Source organism: Podarcis vaucheri (genome assembly GCF_965113315.1).
Source record: "Podarcis vaucheri genome assembly, chromosome: 9".
Lineage (NCBI taxonomy): Eukaryota > Metazoa > Chordata > Lepidosauria > Squamata > Lacertidae > Podarcis > Podarcis vaucheri.
The window spans coordinates 78,407,024-78,430,128 of record NC_138767.1 but is presented as its reverse complement, the minus strand read 5'-3'; the positions used below and the strand labels follow the sequence as shown (position 1 = coordinate 78,430,128).

Below are 23,105 nucleotides of genomic sequence, written 5' to 3'. Positions count from 1 at the left end.
CCTTGGTGATATTATCTTGTAATATAGGTAAAGGTACCCCTGACCGTTAGGTCCAGTCGCGGACGACTCTGGGGTTGCACGCTCATCTTGTTTATAGGCCGAGGGAGCCGGCATTTCTCCACAGACAGCTTCCGGGTCATGACTAAGCTGCTTCTGATGAACCAGAGCAGTGCACAGAAACGCCATTAAGCTTCCCGCCAGAGCAGTACCTATTCATCTACTTGCACTTGACGTGCTTTCGAACTGCTATATTCAGGTGCCCTCCAGATATAGTATGACTACAGCACCCATCATCCCTGAAAGTTGAATCCAACAATTTCTGCTGGAGGGCCACAGGTTAGCCACCCTAAATGTGTTAGATACAAGATAAATAATTCTAAGCCCAGTCTTAACTTGGTGATTTAAAATAACTAAGACTGAACATAATTAATTAATTCTGTCTGTCTTATATGTAGTTTATCAACAGTAACGGGTCAATGTAGGGCTATTCACAAGTGCACACAAGCCAAATAATATAGGTATGCCATAAAAAAGAGTAATTTACGTTTAGAGTGCTTGATCTCAGAAATTATATACCTTCTTCCTTAATGGCCTTTCTTTTACACATAAATGGATGGTAATCTAAGCTTCTAAAGAGCTGGGAATTTCAACCACTTACCTCTGGCCCAGTGCACGGGGTAAAGATGTTTCCAAAGAGATCCAGTTTTAGCCAACTGAGACCATTTGCTATTTACTTGACTGCATCGACACAACTCCTGAGGGCTAAGGTAACTAAAAATAGTCAGCACAACCTCAGAAGGAAGATCAACAATATTGGTGGTTTGCCCTTTTTCTTCGGTTTCTGAAATACATGGGAATACATTCAGTATTTTGGCAGTGGCTTGGAGAGTATTATTCTGTTTAGAATGCTACAATAAAAAAATCATCACTGAAGCTGTGGCAGAAAAGCAAAGCTGACAGCATGTATAAATGGGGAGAGGGGCAGAGCCCATCAACTTTTACATCTCTCTCTCAGAGCCATAGCACTGAGTGTTGACATCCTTTCCCAGAAGAATAACATAAATAATACCCCAAACTCAACTGCTACTAAATTGCACAAACATTAAGCAATTAAACAAGTATAACTAGTGAAAAACCAACAAACATAAGCACACTCAGCTGTCCTGGATTGAAGCCTAGATGTTACTTCCCAAGCTCTCTGGTGTCAAGTCAGCCATCACTTTTTAAAGTCTTGATTTCTTTGTTGCCAGTTATCTAATGGGCTTTCATATTAGCCACTTCATCCAAAACCAAAGAAGCATGCAGGGCAAAATCATTGTGTTTTTCTTTATTTTTATTATTTTATTAAATTTATATACAGCCCTATACCTGCAGGTCTCAGGGCGGTTCACAGGATAAAATCAGAATATTAAACCACCATAGACTTAATTCAAATTAAAAACATAACCAACCCATTTTAGAATATTTCCCAACCTTTTCTTACCATCCTGCAGGTGTTCCTTATTAATCTCTATACCACAAAGTAAAAGATGTACTTTGAAATAAATGCTGCTATTCTCAAGAAAGCTCATCAAAGCACTGCTGCTACTTGTTTTGGCAACCCAGATATTTTCCTGCAGGACTCTGCTCTGCAGCATTATTATTATTATTATTATTATTATTATTATTATTCGGCACTACCTTCAATCAGAAAATGAAAGCTAGTCTGGGGTGAAAATGTGCAGTCTAGGGTATGAAAAATGTTTCAATGAGTAAGACTGACCAGACCTGAGTTGAGTATAACAGAGACAAGATCGCTAAAGAGACCGAAAGTAACTGCAACCTACATCAAAAGCTCTACAAGTTGCAAGAACATAATTTTAAGTGCCATGGAGTTTTGTGACATTATTTTCTAGAAAACCAGCTGAGAAATTCAGAAGATTGCTACAAATAAAAGGTTACCTTCACCTTGATCTGCTTTTTCATCCACAGAATATTTAAAAGCTTTCTGCAGTTCCTCGGCTTGATTCCAGAGACTAATACCTTTACGTATTTCTGCTGCAGCTTCCTTCTGGGAGCAGTGTTGCGCAATTACTTTCTTTTTTATGTCCTTCAATTCCTCATAAGTAAAATATTCCATCAACATTGGCTGGAAAACCTAAGATACACAACAAACGTCACTTTTTGAATAACGCAATTGTTCCAACTTGCTCTTGTTTTTGAAATACGACATTTAACTTTCTCAGTCTAAGATCATCAAATACATATGATACACATACAAGGATGAGAAACAACATACACATAGGATTAGCTGCAGTAGGGCTGGGCGATATCTGGTTTTTAACATGAAATATCACCAGCGAACCATCGCAATATAGCAATACATCATGATGTCTGAAAGAAGGATGGGTGAGAGTGGACTGAGGAGGGAGGGAGCAAGCAGGAAGCACAACCAGGAGAAAGGAGGCAGCCTGCTTGCTCCAACAAAGGTGTAGGCAGACAGGTGCCCAGGTTCTTGGGCGCCCTCTGCCAATTTCGACAACTGGACTACAGAGGGAGCGAGGGAGCACTGGGTGCCCAGGGGTGAAATATGCTTTGCTGGCAGCAGCTAGGGAGCAAATGGAGATGTGCAATATATTGCTAGCTCAAAAATTCTGAAGCCATTATCACAATCTGAACTTCCAACCAGTTTCAGACAATGTATTGATATATCACCAAGCTCTGCAGGTTCTTTTGCAGATTAGAACCTGGACAGACAATAACTCATAAAAATTGAGACATAGAATCATAGAATGGTAGAGTTGGAAGGCACCCAAGGGTCATTTGGTCCAACCCCCTACAATGTGTGAAGGCCCTGCCACAGGTCACGGCTAACTCAGCAACCCCCAGTGGGGACACCACCAACAGAGCCTCCCCTGCTGGTCGTATGGCCTGGGGAAGGTGCTCTTGTAGGTAATTGGGATCCAAGCCATTTAGGGCACTGTATGCTCCAACTGGAAGGGAGAGCTGGACCATCAAGAAGGCTGATCGCTGAAGAATGGATGCTTTTGAATTATGGCGCTGGAGGAGACTCTTGAGAGCCCCATGGACTGCAAGAAGATCAAACCTCTCCATTCTTCAGGAAATCAGCCCTGAGTGCTCACTGGGAGGAGAGATCGTGAAGCTGAGGCTCCAATACTTTGGCCACCTCATGAGAAGACTCCCTGGAAAAGACCCTGATGCTGGGAAAGATGGAGGGCACAAGGAGAAGGGGACGACAGAGGATGAGACGGTTGGATAGTGTTCTCGAAGCTACCAGCATAAGTTTGACCAAACTGCGGGAGGCAGTGGCAGACAGAAGTGCCTGGCGTGCTCTGGTCCAGGGGGTCACGAAGAGTCGGACACAACTAAATGACTAAACAATAACAAATGCTCAAACTATTCTTGAACTGGGTCTGGCAGCTCAATGACAGTCGTGTAGTGATCCAGGTACTGGTCCCATTGGGCTGTCATACTTACCAATCTAACAACTGCATTCTGCACTAGTTGCGGTCTCCAAGGGCAGCTATACATAGAGCACATAACAGTAACCCAGGTGTGAGGTCACCAGAGCTCGGACAACTGAGGCCAGGCAGGCTATCCTGATTCAGGAAAAGCTGATGAAGAAGCCTAGGCTGGGCATAAGAACTCCCAGCCATGGAAGCCATTTGAGACTCCAGTGACAAATTGGAACCCAAGAATACTACCAGACTACGAACCTGCTCATTCAGTGGGGTATAACCCTACTGAAAACAGGTTGTACATCCAATTCCTAGACCCAGGAACTACTGGACCACAACACCTCCATCTTATCAGAATTCCGCCTTAGTTTATTAGTCCCTCTCTATCCCATCACGGCTTCCAGACACTGGTCCACCTTCACAGCCTTTCCCGAAAAAAGTGACAGAATGGAGAGATAGAGCTGTGTGTCCTCAACATACTGATGGCACTGTGCTCCAAATATCCTTGCAGAAAATGGAAAAGAAGAGAAGCAGACGTGAGCTTGCCATTTTTGGCAGCAGACCAGTTTTGTCTTTTGAGGAGGACACTCAAATCTAAGACTAAAGGCTCTTGACTACTACAGTCAGAATCGAAAGAGTTACCGTATTTTTTGCACCATAACACTCACTTTTTTCCTCCTAGAAAGGGGAAATGTCTGTGTGTGTTATGGAGGGAATGCATATGGGTGGCATGCCTACGGATTTTCCTCCTCTAAAAACTATGTGCGTGTTATGGTTGGGTGCGTGTTATAGAGCAAAAAATACGGTACTTAGGATAATACAATGAGGCTCCCCCCTTTTTTTTATTTGCTTTGAATAGCAAAATCCGTATACCACCAACTGCTCTTAAAGCTTCAAGCATTTGCCACAAAGTAAATATGCCTCCTGTTCAAAAAGCACATCTAAAGCCTGCTTGGACACATGGCATTCTGAAGCTTAATTAACCATCCAATTCCCATCCATTCACTGGGTACAATCGAACGTAATGGCCAGAAACCATTTCCTAGTACAGCTCACCTCCTCCTCTTCTTTCATGTGAGGAAGAAAATCCCTGGTAAAAGCTTCAAGCCTCTCCTTTAGCTGTTTCGCATAGTTTAGTTGTTCATATTCATTCTGAGAATGATAAAAAATACCATTACTAAGCATCTGTGCCATTTGAACACTTATGATCAATTGTTAGAAATTATTAAGTTCTAAAATCCTTAAAATTAAATATGAAGCAATATTGAAATACCAATTGGTTTGTGTTAGTTTCCACAGTAAGTTCAAGCCATCAAAAACAACACACCTCTTCATCAGATGTCTTAAAACAGATGCCCAGAGACCAACTTATATAAAATATGTTAGCATTTCATTTCTAAAATGCTATTATTTTAGTGCAAATGTAAATACTTGTTGTCAGGATGTCTAATTACAGTAAGGTAGATTTTGAAATAATTCCCCAGATGAAGCTTCAGATTAATTTTAAAGAACTTGTAGGTGACCAGATTTTGGGAGTATTTCATTATATAATTTAAGTACTTAACAGGCATTGAAAACTAGCAGTGGTACCAGTAGAATTCAACAAATGAAAAGATTAAAAGGATTACCGTCTGACATGTCACAAGCATGGAAAAGTAACTACATATGCCACTTTGTAAAGATAACATACAGTCAGTCAGAAGCCTATAAACTCATGGGTCTCTCTGATATACCTATACATTTAAAGGGGTCAGAAACTGGCAGTCCAGGGGTCAGATGCAGCCCCTCCATTCAGTCTGCAGAACCCCCTTTTCCTCCCTGACAATTTTTAGGGTTTTTTTAAAAAAAACACCTAGGGGGGCTTTTCAAGTCTAATTTTGGAAGGGAAGAATCAGGCAGGGCTTGCATCTGGCGAGGGAAGTGCTTGCCCTCTTTGTGCTGTGAATCCCTCATGCCAGAATAAGGCTTGAGGGGAAAAACCTTCTACTGGTGCTAATGGAGGGCTGTTTTCAATGCTAACTGCCACTTGGGAAAATTGGCTATCTTTAAAGAAAGTACAGCAAGGAAAAGAAGGCTTAAACTTCCCCTTCCTAACTAATACCTATGAAGATCACACGCATCCCTCCATGCAGCTATTTTTCCACCCTAGTGTGGTGGAGGGAAGAAAGAGTAAGAATCTGCATACATACATGTGTGAGGAGTGTGCTATATGTGCATTCTGGTGGTGCAGAGGAGAAAGCGCATGGTGTGCCCATGGACACTTTAATCACATACTCCAGAATTAGCCTCTCCTGCCAATGGCATACGACCCCCAAGAGATGTGGTCAAGATGGAACATAGCCCTCCAACTGAAAAAGATTCCCCACCCATCAAATCTTAAAGCTATGATGTTCTTATGCATCCACATCCCATGTGACTCCTGTTTTATAAGGTGTGTTATTCAGGCATAGGGACGCGGGTGGCGCTGTGGGCTAAAGCCTCAGCGCCTAGGGCTTGCCGATCGAAAGGTCAGCGGTTCGAATCCCCGCGGCGGGGTGCGCTCCCGCTGCTCGGTCCCAGCGCCTGCCCACCTAGCAGTTCGCAAGCACCCCCGGGGGCAAGTAGATAAATAGGGACCGCTTACCAGTGGGAAGGTAAACGGCGTTCCGTGTGCGGCTCTGGCTCGCCAGAGCAGCGTTGTCATGCTGGCCACGTGACCCGGAAGTGTCTGCGGACAGCGCTGGCCCCCGGCCAATAGATGTGAGATGGGCGCACAAACCCCAGAGTCTGTCAAGACTGGCCCGTTCGGGCAGGGGTACCTTTACCTTTATTCAGGCATGTCACACTGCCAGAAGTGTCAGCTGCTGACATCGCCCAAACTGCTCTCAACAAAAAGCAGCTGCTTGCTAGGAAGTAAACCATATTTTTAGAGAGCTTCCCTTCTACATGGAGGAGTCAAGGATGCACAATAAAGTTATGACTAAGCTGGAAATTCTAAAGCACACTTACAAGAAATAAGCCTCACTAAGCGTAGCACGGCTTCTTTCTAAGCAAGCATATATACAACCAGCCTTGTGGCACCAGAACTACGCTGAGATTGCACAAATTCACACATGATCTCAGAAATGTGATTTTGCATTGTACCACCCAGAAACCAAACACTCTTCTTTCAGAAAGCTCACCTTCACATTCTTCAACCCTTTCTCAAAGAGGCTAAGCATTTCTGAGAGTTTATTGTCTGAGTGTACATTATACACAGTCCGGCTGCGTTGCTGAAGTAATCCAATTATGTATTCATTTTCAATTTGTTCATGCATTTTGAATTCCTTAAAAGTAGCATATAGGGATTGGAGGAGAGCCCGGAAGTCATTGTTGTTGGAGAAGTTGGTCTTAGAAAGCTGATGGGAAGAAACAAAAAATGATCAGTTTTTTCTGGGCTAATACTCAGTAAACCAGTGTTTCCCAAACTTTTTTGGGCAACGGCACACCTGTTTAATGAAAAAAATCTCGCGGCACACCACCGCGGCACAGCCCCGTGACGTCAGCGCGCAGCGTCACGCTGGGAGGGACGCACGAAAGTGAAAGTTTTTTCCCTCCCCCTTGCCGGGGAACCTCCAAGCTTTGGGGGTGGGAGGAGGCAGCAGAGCGAGGGACTGAGGGACGGCGGCAACTGAGGCGGCGGCGGCTGTTGTGGTGGTGGCGGCGATAGCGGGCGGAGGGGGCGGCGGCGGGGCTTGAGGAGCCGTCGCCGGGAGTTGCTGCTGCTGTTGTTGCTGCTGCTGCCCGGACATGCCGGCCTCCTCCTCCTCCGCTGTCTCGCGCTCCTCCCTTTTGCACGCGCTGCCCCGCCGCTCGGCACCACCACCGCGGAGCCGCCCCTGGCTCGACGCGGATCCTCGCCGCCGCCTCTCACAGCCCGACTCGCCCGCCTCCCTCCCACGGCACACCAGCCAATGTCTCACGGCACAGAAGTGTGCCACGGAACACCGGTTGGGAAACACTGCAGTAAACCATGTTATCCTCTAAAAAGGTATTTGACACCATCCCACTTTCCTGGTCAAATGTGTTTCCCCTCCCCACCACAGGTGTTTCTAACTCTGATTAAGAACAAAACAAAACCTACCTGACAACACATTATTACTACAGATAAAAAGTCCTGGAAAGTTATTTTAACATATGGCAAATATAGCAAAACCTCAGTTTTAACTTCAGTAGTAAATGTAAAGGGCTTTCTTGGTAGTGGCACCCGCCCTGTGGAACGCCCTCCCACCAGATGTCAAAGAGAAAAACAACTACCAGACTTTTAGAAGACATCTGAAGGCAGTCCTGTTTAGGCAAGCTTTTAATGCTTAACAGACTATTGTATTTTAATATTTTGTTGGAAGCCGCCCAGAGTGGCTGGGGAAACCCAGCGAGATCGGCGGGGTATAAATAAATTTATTATTATTATTATTATTGACATTATTTTTGTTGTAATTATAGGGAAAAAAGGTTTTGCTCATAAATCTGGTAAGAGCACAAGCTTTTAAAGTGCTTTTAGGGTTGTGCTGTCATTCAGTGCTGAGGTTCAGAGACTTTTCATATATACACACACACTGCTCCCACTAGGCTGAAGTGACCCTCAGCTATGGACTGCAAATTCATTTTGTCACAGAAACTCTCCATAACAGATGAAGTGTCTTGGGATATCCAGTCTCTGGCATCCTTTGACTCTCAACAGGGGTCATCCCACAATACAAGGACAGAATACTGGAACAGATGAGGCTGGATGCTTCATCCCTCTCTAGGCATCGCCACACATCCAGGACAGACTCAATCATTAGCTTAGGAAAGATACCACATTCAGCTCACTCTCTAAGATGTGCTAGTGAGGCTATAATGTTAGCACCAATGCAGGCAGAAAATGAAATGTCTTGAAAAAGAAGTTCAAGGAATTCAGTTCTTACACTCAGGAGTATAGCCCAGGATGATGCTCTTTTACAATAAGTTGGTAACCATCCTTCTACACTAGAAATATGTGACTATGGTCTATTCTGAGGTATCAGTGTTCCCAACCAGAGTCAAAGGACAAGCCCCAGAACAACCACAGAGGCAACATCCAGGCAAACCTCATCACCCAGACCAGGAACATCTGGCCAGACAACAAAGACTTCTTCCCGCCTTGGGACCCCCAAAGTAGGGATCAATGCCAACTTTGCCACTAGTATCCAGCACTCTTGTTTCTCAAATGGCACCCACACTGGGTGAGGGAGAAGAAGAAGAGAGAGAAATCCTTTCGCAAGTTGCAAACAACACAATTAAGGTCAAAGGTTTATTTCAGAGATTATGTAGCATGTTCTGACATAACTGTGTAAGCCCCGCAAAGGCACTAATTAAAGACTAAGAATTTCAGAGGACCTCCTCCTCCTCCTCTCCTTTCCACTCGCACATTCCATCAAATGACTCAAAGGAAAACAAAGGAAAATATCAACCCACATTGATAGTGACCTTAGTACTGGCAACAACAAACGACATAACTTAAGAGGATAGTGCAGGGGCAAGGTGGTGATTTAAAACACCAAGGGGGGGGGGAGGCAAATTTAAACCATTAATTTAGATCAAGTTTCCCACAGACACTTTTCATATAATACCAAAATAAGAGTGTAAATATGACCAGTACACCATGTTAACTTCTAACTACAGTATCATAATATTTTGACAGTGACGCCTGTCTACAAACAAAAACAAAATGAAATACCCATGGCTGAAGAAAATGTTTCTACTAGAAGCTTCTGGATCAGGAAGTTCTACCTAAAACACAGAGGCTGAGTCACAGTCCCTTCAGAGAAAATGTCTGTACTTAGCCTGAAAAAAGCTGATCTACGGAACATCTTGCCACAAGGAAATGTGACAAAAAAAAAGCAAATTCAAAAGTTGGATTAAATATCAGTGGGAAATGATGTCCATAACGGCATGTTGATTTTGTTAAACCTCGCTTCCATCTGCCACCATTTGCCCTGCACCAACATCTTGTTGGGCCTCAGTATTTTTCAGTCATCTCAAGTGGGCTCTGGGGGTTGAGAGCTGTACTATAGCAGCACACACTACATGTGATCATATTCAGTAAATTCTGTGGCCAAGTAAAATGGCCCCTCACCTGAAAAAAAAATTAAATTGCAAATAATGTTTACCCTGAGCTGCTCTTTTCTACAAAGGCTTCCCTGTAGTAGAGCAGGGGCAGGGTGTGGGGAGGTAGATCAGGATATACCTGTACATGTGGGAGTGACCTGAAATAGATCAAGTCTTTCTTACTCCCAGATAATTAGCAATGGCAACAATTATGCTACTGACATGAAGAAGGGTGGAGAAGAGGCATACACAGAAATGGATATTTGTGTATTGGTGTGTGAGTTCAATTCAGTTCTGGTTCAAAAAAGGTGTGTGAGTTCAATTCAGTTCTGGTTCAAAAAAACTGCTCATGGACTGAGATTTAATTCTAAGTACCTGTATTTTGTACCTCTCTCCACTTACTAGGCCTCAGGAATCTAGTGAAAAACTAAGTCTTGCTAGCCTGGAATGTGCCCTGACCTACAGTTTGATAGTACCCACCTGAAACCTACAGTTTATATTGTTTTAAGTTATTCTTTACTGGCAACTTGTAATAAAGGCACATGAACACACTCAATAATCAAAACCTGCATTGCTATGTGGAAAAAACTGCTAACAAAAATTGTATAGTCATACCTCGGGTTGAGCGCATTTGAGTTGTGCTCCATGGCGTTACCTCCGGGTTTGGCCGCTTGCACATGCGCAGACGGTCAAAATGACATCACGCGCATGCCCAAAAGCGACGAAAAGCGACGTGTGCAGATCTGCCGTCGCTAGTTACGTTTGCTTCTAGATGCGAACAGGGCTCTGGAACGGATCCCGTTCATATCCAGAGGTACCACTGTAGTTGCAAATTACTTTTGAGCGAAGAGGGGTGCGCAGCTGCCAGGTAAATCAGTTATGTTCCTCATTCACAGTGTGGGACTGCCTATTTTACAGAGTGTGCTAGACCACCTTGCTTCAACCTTGAGCTTTTAAAGCTTGTTGGGATTACAACTCCCATAACCCCTGATCATTGGCTAAACTGACTGGGTCAAGCCAAACATGCCATCAGGAAGCTGTAATAACCAAAATACATTGAGCAATACGTTATCTTTGGCCCCTGCGATCTCTGCATTTCCTTGCTCTCCTTTACTTATTAAGCTGCCAACTTAAAAAGCAAAGACACCTGCTTCAAGGAACGTGCACTCTAAAATGATACAGGGAGAGAAAAAGCTGCCTTTAAGTTGCGCCTGCTGACACACCAATTCTGCATTGCAAATGTGACATGAAGGCTGGCAACATTAACCTCATCATGTGGGAATCCTTGTTCATCCACAGCAGTGACCGGAGGAGGAAGGACTGCTGGGAGAAGCACAGAGAAAAGAAATGCCAATGTCTCTACAGTCACAGCAGGCACTGTAACTCTAGGAGAGTTCAACCCCGGAGGCGCACAGAGGGATGCCAAGCACCTATGTTTTTTGACATTTGGATTTCTGAACGAGCTTTTCTTTGTCCATATTCGACACGCATGGTTCGTGTCATCAAAAGTCCAATAATGTCTTCTACAGAGTTTCTGCCTTCATGTAGCAGCATAGCTGGGAATCGCAGAGGAGGAGGGAAAGTCGGCGCCTAAGGCACTTTGGCCGCGCTTCGTTCGGGGGGGGGGGGGCCTTTGGAAAAGATTCTTAAGCCAGGAACACACGTGCGTGCGTGCGTGCACACGTGTGGCGAGAAGGCCTCATCCGAGATACAAAACCCCACCACCAGCGGAGAAGCTGCATCACGTCTCCGCTAATATCGGGAAGGAAGCGCAGCCGGCGACAGAGCCCTGCGAAGGAAAGGGGTTCGCAACCAAGCGCAAAAAAAAAACCGGGGAAGAAAGAGGGGGAACCTGCAAGCGGAGGAAGGCGGCGCGCGGAGGGGGGGGGTGGAAACAACTGTGCGGACGACGGTGGCCGAGAGGAGTCACGGCGCGCGCCAGGCGGTGGCAGCTGCGCAGGCGCCCCTCTCTCCTCCGGCTCCCCCGAGGGTGCGCGCGCATCCCCTCTCACGCAGCAAACGAGCGCCGGCCGAGCGAGGCCTGAGGGGGCCGAGGGGCGTGTCCCGGCGCGCGACCTCCCCCCGCGCGCCCCCCCCGCTATGCCCGGCGCGTCGCCCCCTCAGAAACCTCCCCCTCCCCTCTCCTACCTTGTCACAATAAAGCCCGACGAGCTGCTTCATCCGCCAGTGCGGGGCCGTGAAAACATCCACCTCCTCAGGGAAGGGAGCCATCTTCTCTCCCCCATATATATAGAGAGAGACAGAGAGAGAGAGAGAGAGACCAGGCGCTCTCTTGCTCGGCAGCCGCGGCCGGAGACGCTGCCCCTTCTGCGCCTGCGCCCCGCTTCCACCCGCCGAGTCACGTGCGCGAAGGACAAACCCGAGAGCTGCGGAGGGTAGAGGAGACGCGCGGACTGGATAGGCCGCTTCCGGGTGTGTCATGGAGGAGCCTTCTCTTCCCCCCCCCCCTCGTTTGTTTCAATGTCTCCCAGGGCAGAAGTGGGAAGAAATCAATCCAGGGATCTACACCCACACCCCAGTGAACAGAGAAGTTCCAGCTCTTCCGAGATCAGTTTTCATTTTGTGGTTAAACATTTAAGTTTGGGGTTTCTTTTTTTAATATATCGTTTTTATTCAATTTTCTGTTTTACAATTTAGAATATTCATTTAAACATCCTTAAGATATCATGGTTCATTTTGCATGTCATAAATCCCTGCATATTTTATATAAACTATACCATTCAGTATTCCATTATTACCTCCATCAAAACTTATTTACACTGTTGAATTTATCTTAATGCTGCCAACATTTCCAGGTGTACATAATTCCCCCCCCCATATAGTCCAACATTTTCCAATCTTCTTTAAACGTATTTTCTTCCTGTTCCCTTATTCTATGTGTTAAGTCTGCAAGCTGCGCATATTCCATCAGCTTAGGTTGCCATTCTTCTTTCCTTGGGACCTCGCTCATTTTCCACTTGGGGGCTTAAGTTTTTCGTCCCTAAACATACTTTTTGAAAGATGGGCCTCCGCAAATTCCACCCGCTGTGTAGCTATTGTTTTATTTTTATCTATTAAATTTACATACCACCCCTTCATCGGAAGATCACAAAGTGGTTTGCGATATGAAAACACGGAATACATGTTACGGAAATTACAGGGGGGGCACATCTTTAAAGTTAAATATTACAAATATTATGCCTGAATATATCCTTCCAACTTGACAGCTCAGGGAAGTCACCTAACTTTAAAAATAATATAAAATCATCTCCTTTCCCAGTTCCCCCCATTCCAAAGCTATTTTCCCCTGGCAAAAGGACTCCAGGAAGTTCTCAGAGGTGAAAATTGCTGGGCTCATTGTTAGCCAAAGGAAGCCAAATCTCATCACCTGACTCGCCTCAGGCTCCAGACATGCAAAGGAACTTCTATTGTACTTTTGGGTGGTGGGAACTTAAGACATATTTGTCTATGCTCATCTTATACCTGAGTCTTGCCCTCCCATGTCTGCTTATGCTAATCTTGTACCAAGGACTTGTCTGGACATGTTTGCCAAGCTTAAGCCCTCCCCTTCGAACTGTATTCTGGGATGTGGCAGGAAAGTTTTAAAAGTCTTTGTCACCCCATCCTCGGGGTTCAGAATTTGCTCTTTGAACCTATTGCGGAATAAACTTTGGTCTACAGCTATTTGCTCCAGTTGGCTGGACTCCTTCCTTTATTCCGCAGGGACCCGCGGGCTCTGCCCGACGAGCTGGGTGACTGAGCAGCCTCACACCTAGATTTTTCCTTAACAATACATAACATAGCAACAAAGTTATCCTCATATTCCAGGTTGGAGGTCTGAGACTTGGAGAGAGAAAAATGGATCACAGCATAGTACTGCAAAGTACTCTAGAAGGTGGGAGGTGAGAGCAAGGCTGAAATAATAGTGTCTGCAGGGGGTGTGCAAACCTATTGCACCCCCACCTCCAGCATCTCCAGTGGTCACTCACAAGTAGGAAGGACAGCGGCAATCCAGCAACAGCTGGTGGGTCACAGGTTCCCCCAGCCCCGCTCTTCAGAACCCCACCAAATGTGGAGAGACACTCCACTCCTCTGTCGTCTTACAGTGGTGCCTCGCAAGACGAAAAGAATCCGTTCTGTGATTCTCTTCGTCTAGCGGTTTTTTCATCTTGCGAAGCAAGCCCATTGAAGGATTAGTGCTATTAGCGGCTTTTAGCGGCTTATCTGCTGATCGGATCAGCTGATAAGCGGCTTAGCGGCTTAGAAAAAAGGGGGGAGGGGAAAAAACCAGCAGGAACTCGCAAGACATTGTCGTCTTGCGAAGCAAGCCCATAGGAAATTCGTTTTGCGAAGCACCTCCAAAACGGAAAACTCTTTCGTCTAGTGAGTTTTCCGTCTTGCAAGGCATTCGTCTTGCGGGGCACCACTGTATATGGGGAGAACCAGCTTTTATCCAAACTACTGATTCCTCCAACCGCTGCCATCACTAACCTGTACTATACCAAGGCCTTAACGATAAAGCCAGTAGCTTTGGGGAGTTTTAGAAATGGTGCCAAACCAGCTTTTCACACATCCATAATTAAACTTTAAATTAAACTATATAATCCTACTTGGCTATGAAATCTAAAGGCGAATGATTCAAAACTGCTGGACACCACTGTGTGATACGAAGTTCCAGGAGCTTACCCAGGGTTTGTGTTTCCTTTGGAAGGTGTTGTAAACAAAAATTGCCTTTTTCCCTTATGGGGTATCCAAGAGCCCATATAGAGTCCTTACATAGGTTCCCTATTGGTAGGAGAGAATAACAGAGGCCAACCAGAGAATATTGAGAAGCAAAGCAGCCTGTAGGCTTGATCTTTATTGATCTGTTGCAACAGGGTGCTCCCCTCACACGCAGAAAAGGAGGAGGACCCAGAAAAATGGTGTGCAAGGCCTTATAAAGACTTTTGAAATTGCCCCCCTGTAGATCGAGATCACCCCCAGAAACATCATACCTACATCACAGAAGGGGTGTAACCTAAGACCACCCCTCAGATACATCATACCTACATCACAGAAAAGGCGGTCTAAACAGAAATTTAAATGTTGTTTATCTCTTGTCCTTGTTTATCTCCTGTCTGGCAGGTTACTTGATTGGATTTCCTGGGTAGCCTGGCTAGTCTTTTGTATTGATAAATACTTAGTTCCTGGGCCCAGGTCTCAGGCTCACACCCTGTTCAAACACAGACAGGATTTGTGAAAGAAAAGACAATGGGGAGGCTTTTCCATTTTGACCTTACAGAGAGTCAGTTTAGGAATCAAATTGGTTCCAGGTTGGCCTTCCTGTGCTGATCTATGTATGTGCTTGGTTGGTACACTTATGAACATTACCATATATCTAAGACCATTAAATTCCTATTACAAAGGGCAAACAGCAGAGACGTTTTTATGATACTGTATAGGGTAAAATAATGGGACGCGGGTGGCGCTGTGGGTTAAAGCCTCAGCGCCTAGGGCTTGCCGATCGAAAGGTCGGCAGTTCGAATCCCCGCGGCGGGGTGCGCTCCCGCTGCTCGGTCCCAGCGCCTGCCAACCTAGCAGTTCGAAAGCACCCCCGGCTGCAAGTAGATAAATAGGTACCGCTTACCAGCGGGAAGGTAAACGGCGTTCCGTGTGCTGCGCTGGCTCGCCAGATGCAGCTTTGTCACGCTGGCCACGTGACCCGGAAGTGTCTGCGGACAGCGCTGGCCCCCGGCCAATAAATGTGAGATGGGCGCACAAACCCCAGAGTCTGTCAAGACTGGCCCGCTCGGGCAGGGGTACCTTTACCTTTATAGGGTAAAATGTGGGCTGGGCAATGTAATTGTTAGGTGGATTTGTAGCTTCTTGATTGACCAAATCCAAAGAGTGCTGGAAAAAAGCGACTAGTAGGGTGCCACAGAGTTTTGTCCTGAAGCCGTTGTAGTTCAACATCTTTATAAAGGACCTGGACTGAGGAATTGAGGGGATTACCTTTACCTTTAATCAAATCTGTAGATAGCAAAGTGGAAGGGGTAGCCAATGCCACAGAAAACCAGATTGGAGAACTGGGCCCAAACTAACAAAATGAATTTCAGTAGGGACAAATGTAAGGTTCTGTACTTAGCCAAGAAGAACCAGCTGCACAAATATAAGATGGGGAATACCTGGCTTGCCAGTAGTACATGTGAAAAGGATCTAGGAGTCTTTGACCACAAGCTGCACACGAGTCAACAGTGTGGTGCAGCACAGGGGAAACCTACTGCTGTTCAAGGCTGCATCAACAGAAGTATATTGTCATCTTCAAATATCTAAAGGACTGTCACGTGGAAGAGGGAACAAGGAGATTCTGACTAAACATCAGGAAGAACTTTCTGTTATTATTATTTTTTTGAATTATATTTTTATTGGTTTACAAATACAAAAAAAGAAAACAAAGTTGTACATTCAAACTTCTTAATTACCTCTTAATTCCATTTTTTTGACTTCCCTCAATTTGTCTGAACTTCCTTCATTTTATAACTTTTAACACAATCCTACTTATTGTTATTTATTCTGGTAGCTTCAATTTCATTGTTTATACTTATTATTAGATTTTCACATCACAGAGCTTCCTTAAAACTTACAAACGTAATCTGGTTATCACTTAGTTTTTGCAAATATTGAATAAACTTCTCCCAATCTTCTGTAAATCTTTGATCTCGTCGATTCCAAATCCTTCCTGTCATTCTGTCCAATTCCGCATAGTCCATCATTTTGGCTCTCCAATCTTCTAGCGTAGGCAGCTCCTCTTGTTTCCATTTCTGGGCCATCAATATTCTTGCTGCAGTCACTGCGTATAAAAATAACTTCTTCTCTTTCTTGTTTATCTCATTCCCTGTAATACCTAGTAAAAATGCTTCTGGTTTCTTAGTAAATGTATATTTCAACATTTTCTTCAATTCATTATAAATCATTTCCCAGAAGCATTTTACCTTCTTACACTCCCACCACATATGAAAGAAAGTGCCTTCCTTTTCTTTACATTTCCAACATTTGTTACTTATCTTATACATTTTTGCTAACTTTACGGGGGTTATATACCATCGATACATCATCTTCATAACATTTTCTTTTATAGCAGTACATGCAGTGAATCTTAAACCATCTTTCCAAAGTCTTTTCCATTCCTCCATTTGTATATTATGTCCTATATCTTTGGCCCAATCAGTCATCACAGATTTTACCTCCTCATCCTTCGTATACCATTCCAGCAATATCTTATACATTTTTGCTAAGATCTTACAGTCATTATTTAATATGTCAGTCTGAAATTTTGATTCTTTATCAGCAAAGCCCCTTTCATTTAAATCTTTTCTAAACATCTCATTAATTTGAAAAAAATATGCAGCCAGTCATTCACATGATTCTTGACTTCTTCAAATGGTCTCATTTTCCATTTTCCTTCACTTTTACATATTAAGTTCTCATATGTTACCCAACCCCCTGTCATATTGACTTTCTTCACGCTCATCGCTTCCAGCGGTGATAACCAATAAGGTGTTTTTTGTTCCAATAGATTTTTGTATCTTTCCCATACTTCAATCAAGGACCTTCTTATAATATGATTTTGAAAACCTTTGTGGACCCGTTTCTTATCGTACCACAAGTACGCGTGCCACCCAAATCTATTATCAAAACCTTCTAAGTCTAACACATCCGTATCTTGTAATTTTATCCATTCCTTTAACCAACAGAGGCAAGATGCTTCATAATATAATTTCAGGTCTGGCAGGGCGAAGCCTCCTCTTTCTTTTGCATCTGTTAAAATCTTAAATTTTATCCTCGGCTTCTTACCCTGCCAGATATACCTTGAAATTTCTCTTTGCCAGTTTTTAAAAATTGCTGTCCCCTTGATTACTGGAACTGTTTGGAATAGAAATAACATCTTCGGTAGCACATTCATTTTTATCGTTGTAATTCTTCCCCATACCTCAAGGTCCCTTTTAGTCTTATTCCATGTTGGAATATAATTGTTCTGTAACAAGTCAATACTCCTGGGGGTTAACCAAACCCCTAAATATTTTACTTTCTTAACCACTTCTATCTCGGTTTGCTGCTGTAATCTATTAACTAACTCCTGATCAATATTTTTAGTAATTGCTTTAGTTTTTTTCTTATTCAACATAAATCCTGCCAATTATCCAAACTTATCAATTTATTTCAATACTTCCGATACTGTATTCATAGGATCTTCCAAGGTTAATACCAAATCATCTGCGAAAGCTTTAACCTTATATTCTTTTCTGCCCACCTTTACCCCTTTAATTTGCTCATTACTCCTGATTACCCTGAAAAACACTTCTAAGACTGCGGTGAACAACAATGGTGATAGAGGACATCCCTGTCTTGTGCCCTTGGTTATCTTTATATTTTCCGTCGTCACATTATTAACTATCATTTTAGCTCTTTGGCCCATGTATATAGTCTTAATACCATGTAAAAACACTTGCCCTATTCCCATCATTTCAAAAAATTTTAACATAAATTCCCAAGAGATATTGTCGAAAGCCTTCTCAGTGTCAAAGGAATAACTTTCTAACAGAGCTGTCCAACAGCAGAACAAACTCCAACAAAAGGTGGTTGTTAAGTTGTGGGTGAACATATCAGACGACACAGCGATTCTTCAAACAGCTCTTGTTTATTCACAGGCCAGAATAGAACTGAACTGAAGGGTTCGGCCTGCCTGCTTATATAGAACTCCACTAGAACACAACAGTAACCATTTTCTGTAACTATCCAATCACTGAACGTCACTTTCAATCCCTTATTTGCATATGTGGATCTGAGTGAAAACTATCTACAGTATCCCCCTGCTGGCCCAGGGTGAGAACTTCAGTACATAACAGTGGTGGCCTCTCCCATTTACCCTCTAACACAGAACAACTTCCTTTGTTCAGGAAATACATCAAGAAACTTGCCTGGCTAGTTTAGGGTTGCCATATGCCTGGAATTTCCCGAACATAATCGGAATACTGCAGTCGGAAGCAGTGTCCATGTGGAAATCACACACACACAAAAATGTCCGGGGAAATCCGTATATATATGGCAACTCGTGTCAGCACGCTCCCCCCCCCCAAGCTCAAAAACTCAAAAACAAACCACAACCACTTCAAGAGCTCAACAACCTCCGGTATTAAACTCAGGCATCATGCAAGCTAACCTCACTCCCTGTAAACTCACACCAGTATTTGTATTATTGTTATTAATTTATACTCGTCTTGTTATTAATTTATACTCGTCCGAAGGGACTCAAGGTCTGCATGCTGTTCAGCCCTCTGAAAGCTCAAGGGAAACGAGGTTTCCACCCCTTCTGCCTTCTGTAAGGCACATTGGGCTGTTCTTGACAGGTGGGAGAAACAACAGCAGCCTTGATGAGATGTCTCAAATGTGGGACCCGGATGTTTCTGGTGGGTGTTGTAGGCTAATGGTAAAGGACCCCTGGACGGTTAAGCCCAGTAAAAGGTGACTATCTCACTTTTCAGGCTGAGGGAGCCAGTGTTTGTCTACAGACAGTTTTCTGGGTCATGTGGCCAGCATGACTAAACCACTTCTGGCGCAATGGAACACCGTGATGGAAACCAGAGTGCACAAAAACACAGTTTACCTTCCTGCCACAGCGATACCCTATTTATCTACTTGCGCTGGTATGCTTTTGAACTGCTAGGTTGGCAGAAGCTGGGACAGAGCAACGGGAGCTCAGCACATTGCGTGGATTCGAACTGCCAACCTTCCGATCAGCAAGCCCAAGAGGCTCAGTGGTTTAGACCTCAGTGCCATCCACATCCCTAGGGATTGTAGGACACAAGATGGAAGCTGATGGTGGAAGAAATGGTGGATGGGCTGGTAGAAGCATCCAGAGGCGGTGGCAGGTAAAACAGAGCCCTCGTGTCCTTATTTTGCAGGCACAGTCCTGGATTTGCAGGAGCCATCCCAGTTTCTGATTTGATCCCAGAATGTCACGCTTTTCCTTAGGACATTACATTTTTCATTGGAGAAATGTTGGGGGTTATGATAGGGTGTAAAAATGGTAAAGGATCCCTGGACAGTTACGTTCAGTCAAAGGCGACTATGGGGTTGCAGCGCTCATCTCGCTTCAGGCCAAGGGAGCCAGTGTTAGTCCACAGACAGCTTTCTGGGTCATGTGGCCAGCATGACTAAACTGCTTCTGGCACAATGGAACACTGTGATGGAAACCAGAGCAGCGCACGGAAACGCCATTTACCTTCCCGCTGCAGTGGTACCTATTTATCTACTTGCACTGGTGGGCTTCCAAACTGCTAGGTTGGCAGAAGCTGGAACAGAGCAATGGGAGCTCACCCCTTCATGCGGATTCGAGGCTCAGTGGTTTAGACCACTGTGCCACCCGCATATGATAGGGCATACCTATTTTCAAGAGAGAAATGTTGGAGGGTATGGTGAAATGATGGTTGAGGGTGGTTAAAAAAATAGTGGTACTGATAAGTCCCTCCTTCTGATCCTCCAACTGGGACAAGGGTCTATCTCAGCCTTCCCCAACCTTGGCCCTCCAGACGTTTTTGGCCTACAACTCCCATGATCCCTAGCTAGCAGGACCAGTGGTCAGGGATGATGGGAATTGTAGTCTCAAAACATTTGGAGGGTCGAGGTTGGGGGAGCCTGGTCTATCTCTTCATATCCACTTCTCTCCTTGCTGAGTGCAACAAGGACTGCTGAGTGAATACGCGTCTACGTCAAGCCACCATACCTTGTGACCTACCAAACTGGATGAAGCAGACAGCAAAATCTGAAGGGTTTGCTGAGTCCCTGCCAAGGTATAGCAGGCAGGCTGTATTTAGCAGGGAGCATCCACAGATATCACCTGCAATTTTAAAGTTACCTATTCTGTGGTTGTTGTAGGAAGCAGACTGCCATTTGTCAGATTAAAGCTATGAAGAGCCATATCCTCTAGATGGCACCTTTGTGTAACGGATACAGTCAAGAGAATGTTCAGTTTGCAGCATTTTATTAGACATTTGGTGTTGCAGCATCCTCTGTCCTGAGCCAACACCAACAATACTCCCTAACCGGGGCATTAAAATAGCCTACTTGGATTTAGCGGATCATGCAGCCCACCAACAGTTCCTCAGTCATCCAGCTCAGGAGCAGGGGGGCAACGTGTAAGTAATCTCCTTGCTTTTTCTTTTTTAATTTAAAAAACAAATTTGTATTGGTTTTTAAACAAATACAAGTACAATGACTATTAAACACTTGCAGTTTCTAACCCAGCCTTTTCTACGGCAGGTGTGATGATGAAGAAACCTATTTGCAGTTTCCTTCCAAGACTTTCCCATATTTCCAGCTAACTTGAGGCAAGGTTTGGTTAACCTCTACAAGGAGTCAACATTGGTCATGTTCCCATGTAAGGAGAGCAATTAGCTGGGCACCCGGTTTAGTTCTCCAGCCTCGTTTCAAGCTGCTTTGTAGACTAGTCATCTCTCACCTTGAGCTCTTGGGAAGATAACTGGGAGCTCAATGTAATAAATAAAGAAATAGTAGTGCCTGAATCTGTTTTCAGTTTTTGAGCCCTTTGCAGCTGCAGTTTCTTGGAAGACTCCAGAGTGCTCTCCCTCCCCGTCCCGGAACTATTAAAACAAAGGAAATACATATTTATAGGTCAGGGGGAAATCAAAGCAATTAAGCCTTTTAAAAAATATTCAAGGTACTGTGTGCAAGCTTTCAAATTCTCTTGAACTCTTCATCAGACTGGATGGTTTAACAACAACCAGCAAAAGGGGAAGATGGCTGCTGGTGAAGCTGCCTGGACATACTGTAAGGCTATGCACACGCTAACCCGTTTGTAACACAAACATGCAGTTTTTCTCAATCTGGAATCCTTCCTGTGTGCCCTCAGCAACCTGCTTTCAATCTTGATTCAGGGCTCATCCACACTTCTGCTTCTCCTGTGCCTAGAGGAAGAACAAGTCCAAGCGGTTTTCTACTCGACTCGCACTCTCTAGGCATGGATCCGAGCAGTTTCCCCTTTGCCTTGCTTCTTTGCCAAGGAAAACATGCTCTTTCATTTTAAATGGGAAACCTGATTGCTGTTAGCTCCGACTGAGCACTAAAGAGCGGCTTTCCAGGGGGCAGGGAAGCAGCGGGACAAGATGACAGCACTCCAAAGAGTGTGGGGCAGAGGCATGGGGCCAGGAGAGTGACCCAGGAGAAGGGGCCAGTGATGGGGGCTTGATGCCGCCCACAAGGCAGGAACCAGGGTAAGGGGCAGAGTCTGAGACAGAGGAAGGTGCACCAGATCCGGCAGAAGAAGAAGAGACGGTTCAGCTGACAGATGGCCCAGTAGACTCCTCGCCTTTCCTTGCCCCACTTGTCTACGAGAACCAGAAGGGGCTTGAAGCGGGAAGAGCAGTGGTGCCTTCCGTGCAGGAGGTCTCAGGTTATGGGTGCACAACCCATCAGGGTCTCTCTGTTGCTGCAACTGCTCCGCACAAACTAGACCTGTGGACAGCTGACCAGAGGCTGGAAGATATTAGAAGATAGCTACCAAATCTCCCCTCAGTCTCCTCTTATCCAGGCTAAACACATCTAACTTCCTCAGCCGTTCATCGTAAGGGTTGGTTTCCAGACCCTTGGTCTTCCTGATCCTCCTCTGCACACGTCCCAGCTTCCTTCTCAAATTGTGGCTCCCAGAACTGGACACAGTAGTCCAGGTGTGGTCTGACCAAGGCAGAGGTACTATTACTCCAGGTAGGGTAATACACCCTTGATCTAGACACTGGGCACCTGCAGATGCAACCTAGAATCACATGACCTTTTTTTACTACTGCATCCCACTGTAGATCCTTTCCCCATGTACTACTGGCAAGCCAGGTGTCCCCCATCTTATATTTGTGCAGCTGCTTCTTGCTGCCTAAGTGCAGAAAACTGACATTCGCCCCTATTGAAATTCATTTTCTTTGTTTGGGCCCAGTTCTCCAATCTGTTAAGGTCGTCTTGACTCCCGATTCTGTCTTCCGTGTAACAGTTCCCATGGTGAGAAAGTTTCAGCCTCTCTTGTTGCTGAGCCTATTGTAAAAGAACAGAATCATAGAACTGAAGAGTTGGCATGGACCCTGAGGGTCATCTACTCTCATCCTCTGCCGTGCAAGAATCCCAGTCTCCCATCCAATTGGAAACCATACTGGACCCTGCTTAAACTGTGCAAATGTGTCGCAGTTTTACTGCTGCACCCCTAGGAGAACTCGGCAATGATTGTTATTATGCATTGTTGAGGTTTCATTATATGGAGGAAGCTGAGGTTACCTGGGAGCGCCTTAGGGGCGTCTTACCCATAGAGGCTAGTGGCGCGGGGTGCCAGGGCGCCAAGTTCTGGAGGGAGCCAGGGAAGAGGCGGAGGCTGGACGTGGCGCCTCCCGGCATCAGCTCACCTCCCTCACCCAACTCCGCCATGCCGCGCTGAAGCAGCGTCGCGCCCAGAGCATCCGTCTGCCGTGGCCACCGCGGCATGAAGCGGCCAGCTGAGCCGGAAGGTGCCAAGTCTAGCCTCCA

General features: G+C 45.0%; 1 protein-coding gene across 2 annotated transcripts in view; it reads right to left on the bottom strand.

The window, feature by feature from the left end:
• FBXL5 (F-box and leucine rich repeat protein 5) overlaps positions 1 to 11,915 on the bottom strand; it is a 28,871-nt gene extending 16,956 nt beyond the window's left edge. Inside the window, exons 1-5 of one of the 2 annotated variants that reach the window (XM_082238533.1) lie at positions 11,694 to 11,915; positions 6,620 to 6,835; positions 4,515 to 4,610; positions 1,942 to 2,137; positions 659 to 841 (exon numbers count right to left, since the gene is read on the bottom strand). In XM_082238533.1, the coding sequence (XP_082094659.1) occupies positions 659 to 841; positions 1,942 to 2,137; positions 4,515 to 4,610; positions 6,620 to 6,835; positions 11,694 to 11,777 (775 nt within the window). In that variant the 5' untranslated portion in view covers positions 11,778 to 11,915. The remainder of the gene's footprint in view (positions 1 to 658; positions 842 to 1,941; positions 2,138 to 4,514; positions 4,611 to 6,619; positions 6,836 to 11,693) is intronic. The other variant, XM_082238534.1, reaches the window with a different exon arrangement.
• Positions 11,916 to 23,105: the final 11,190 nt, after the last annotated feature.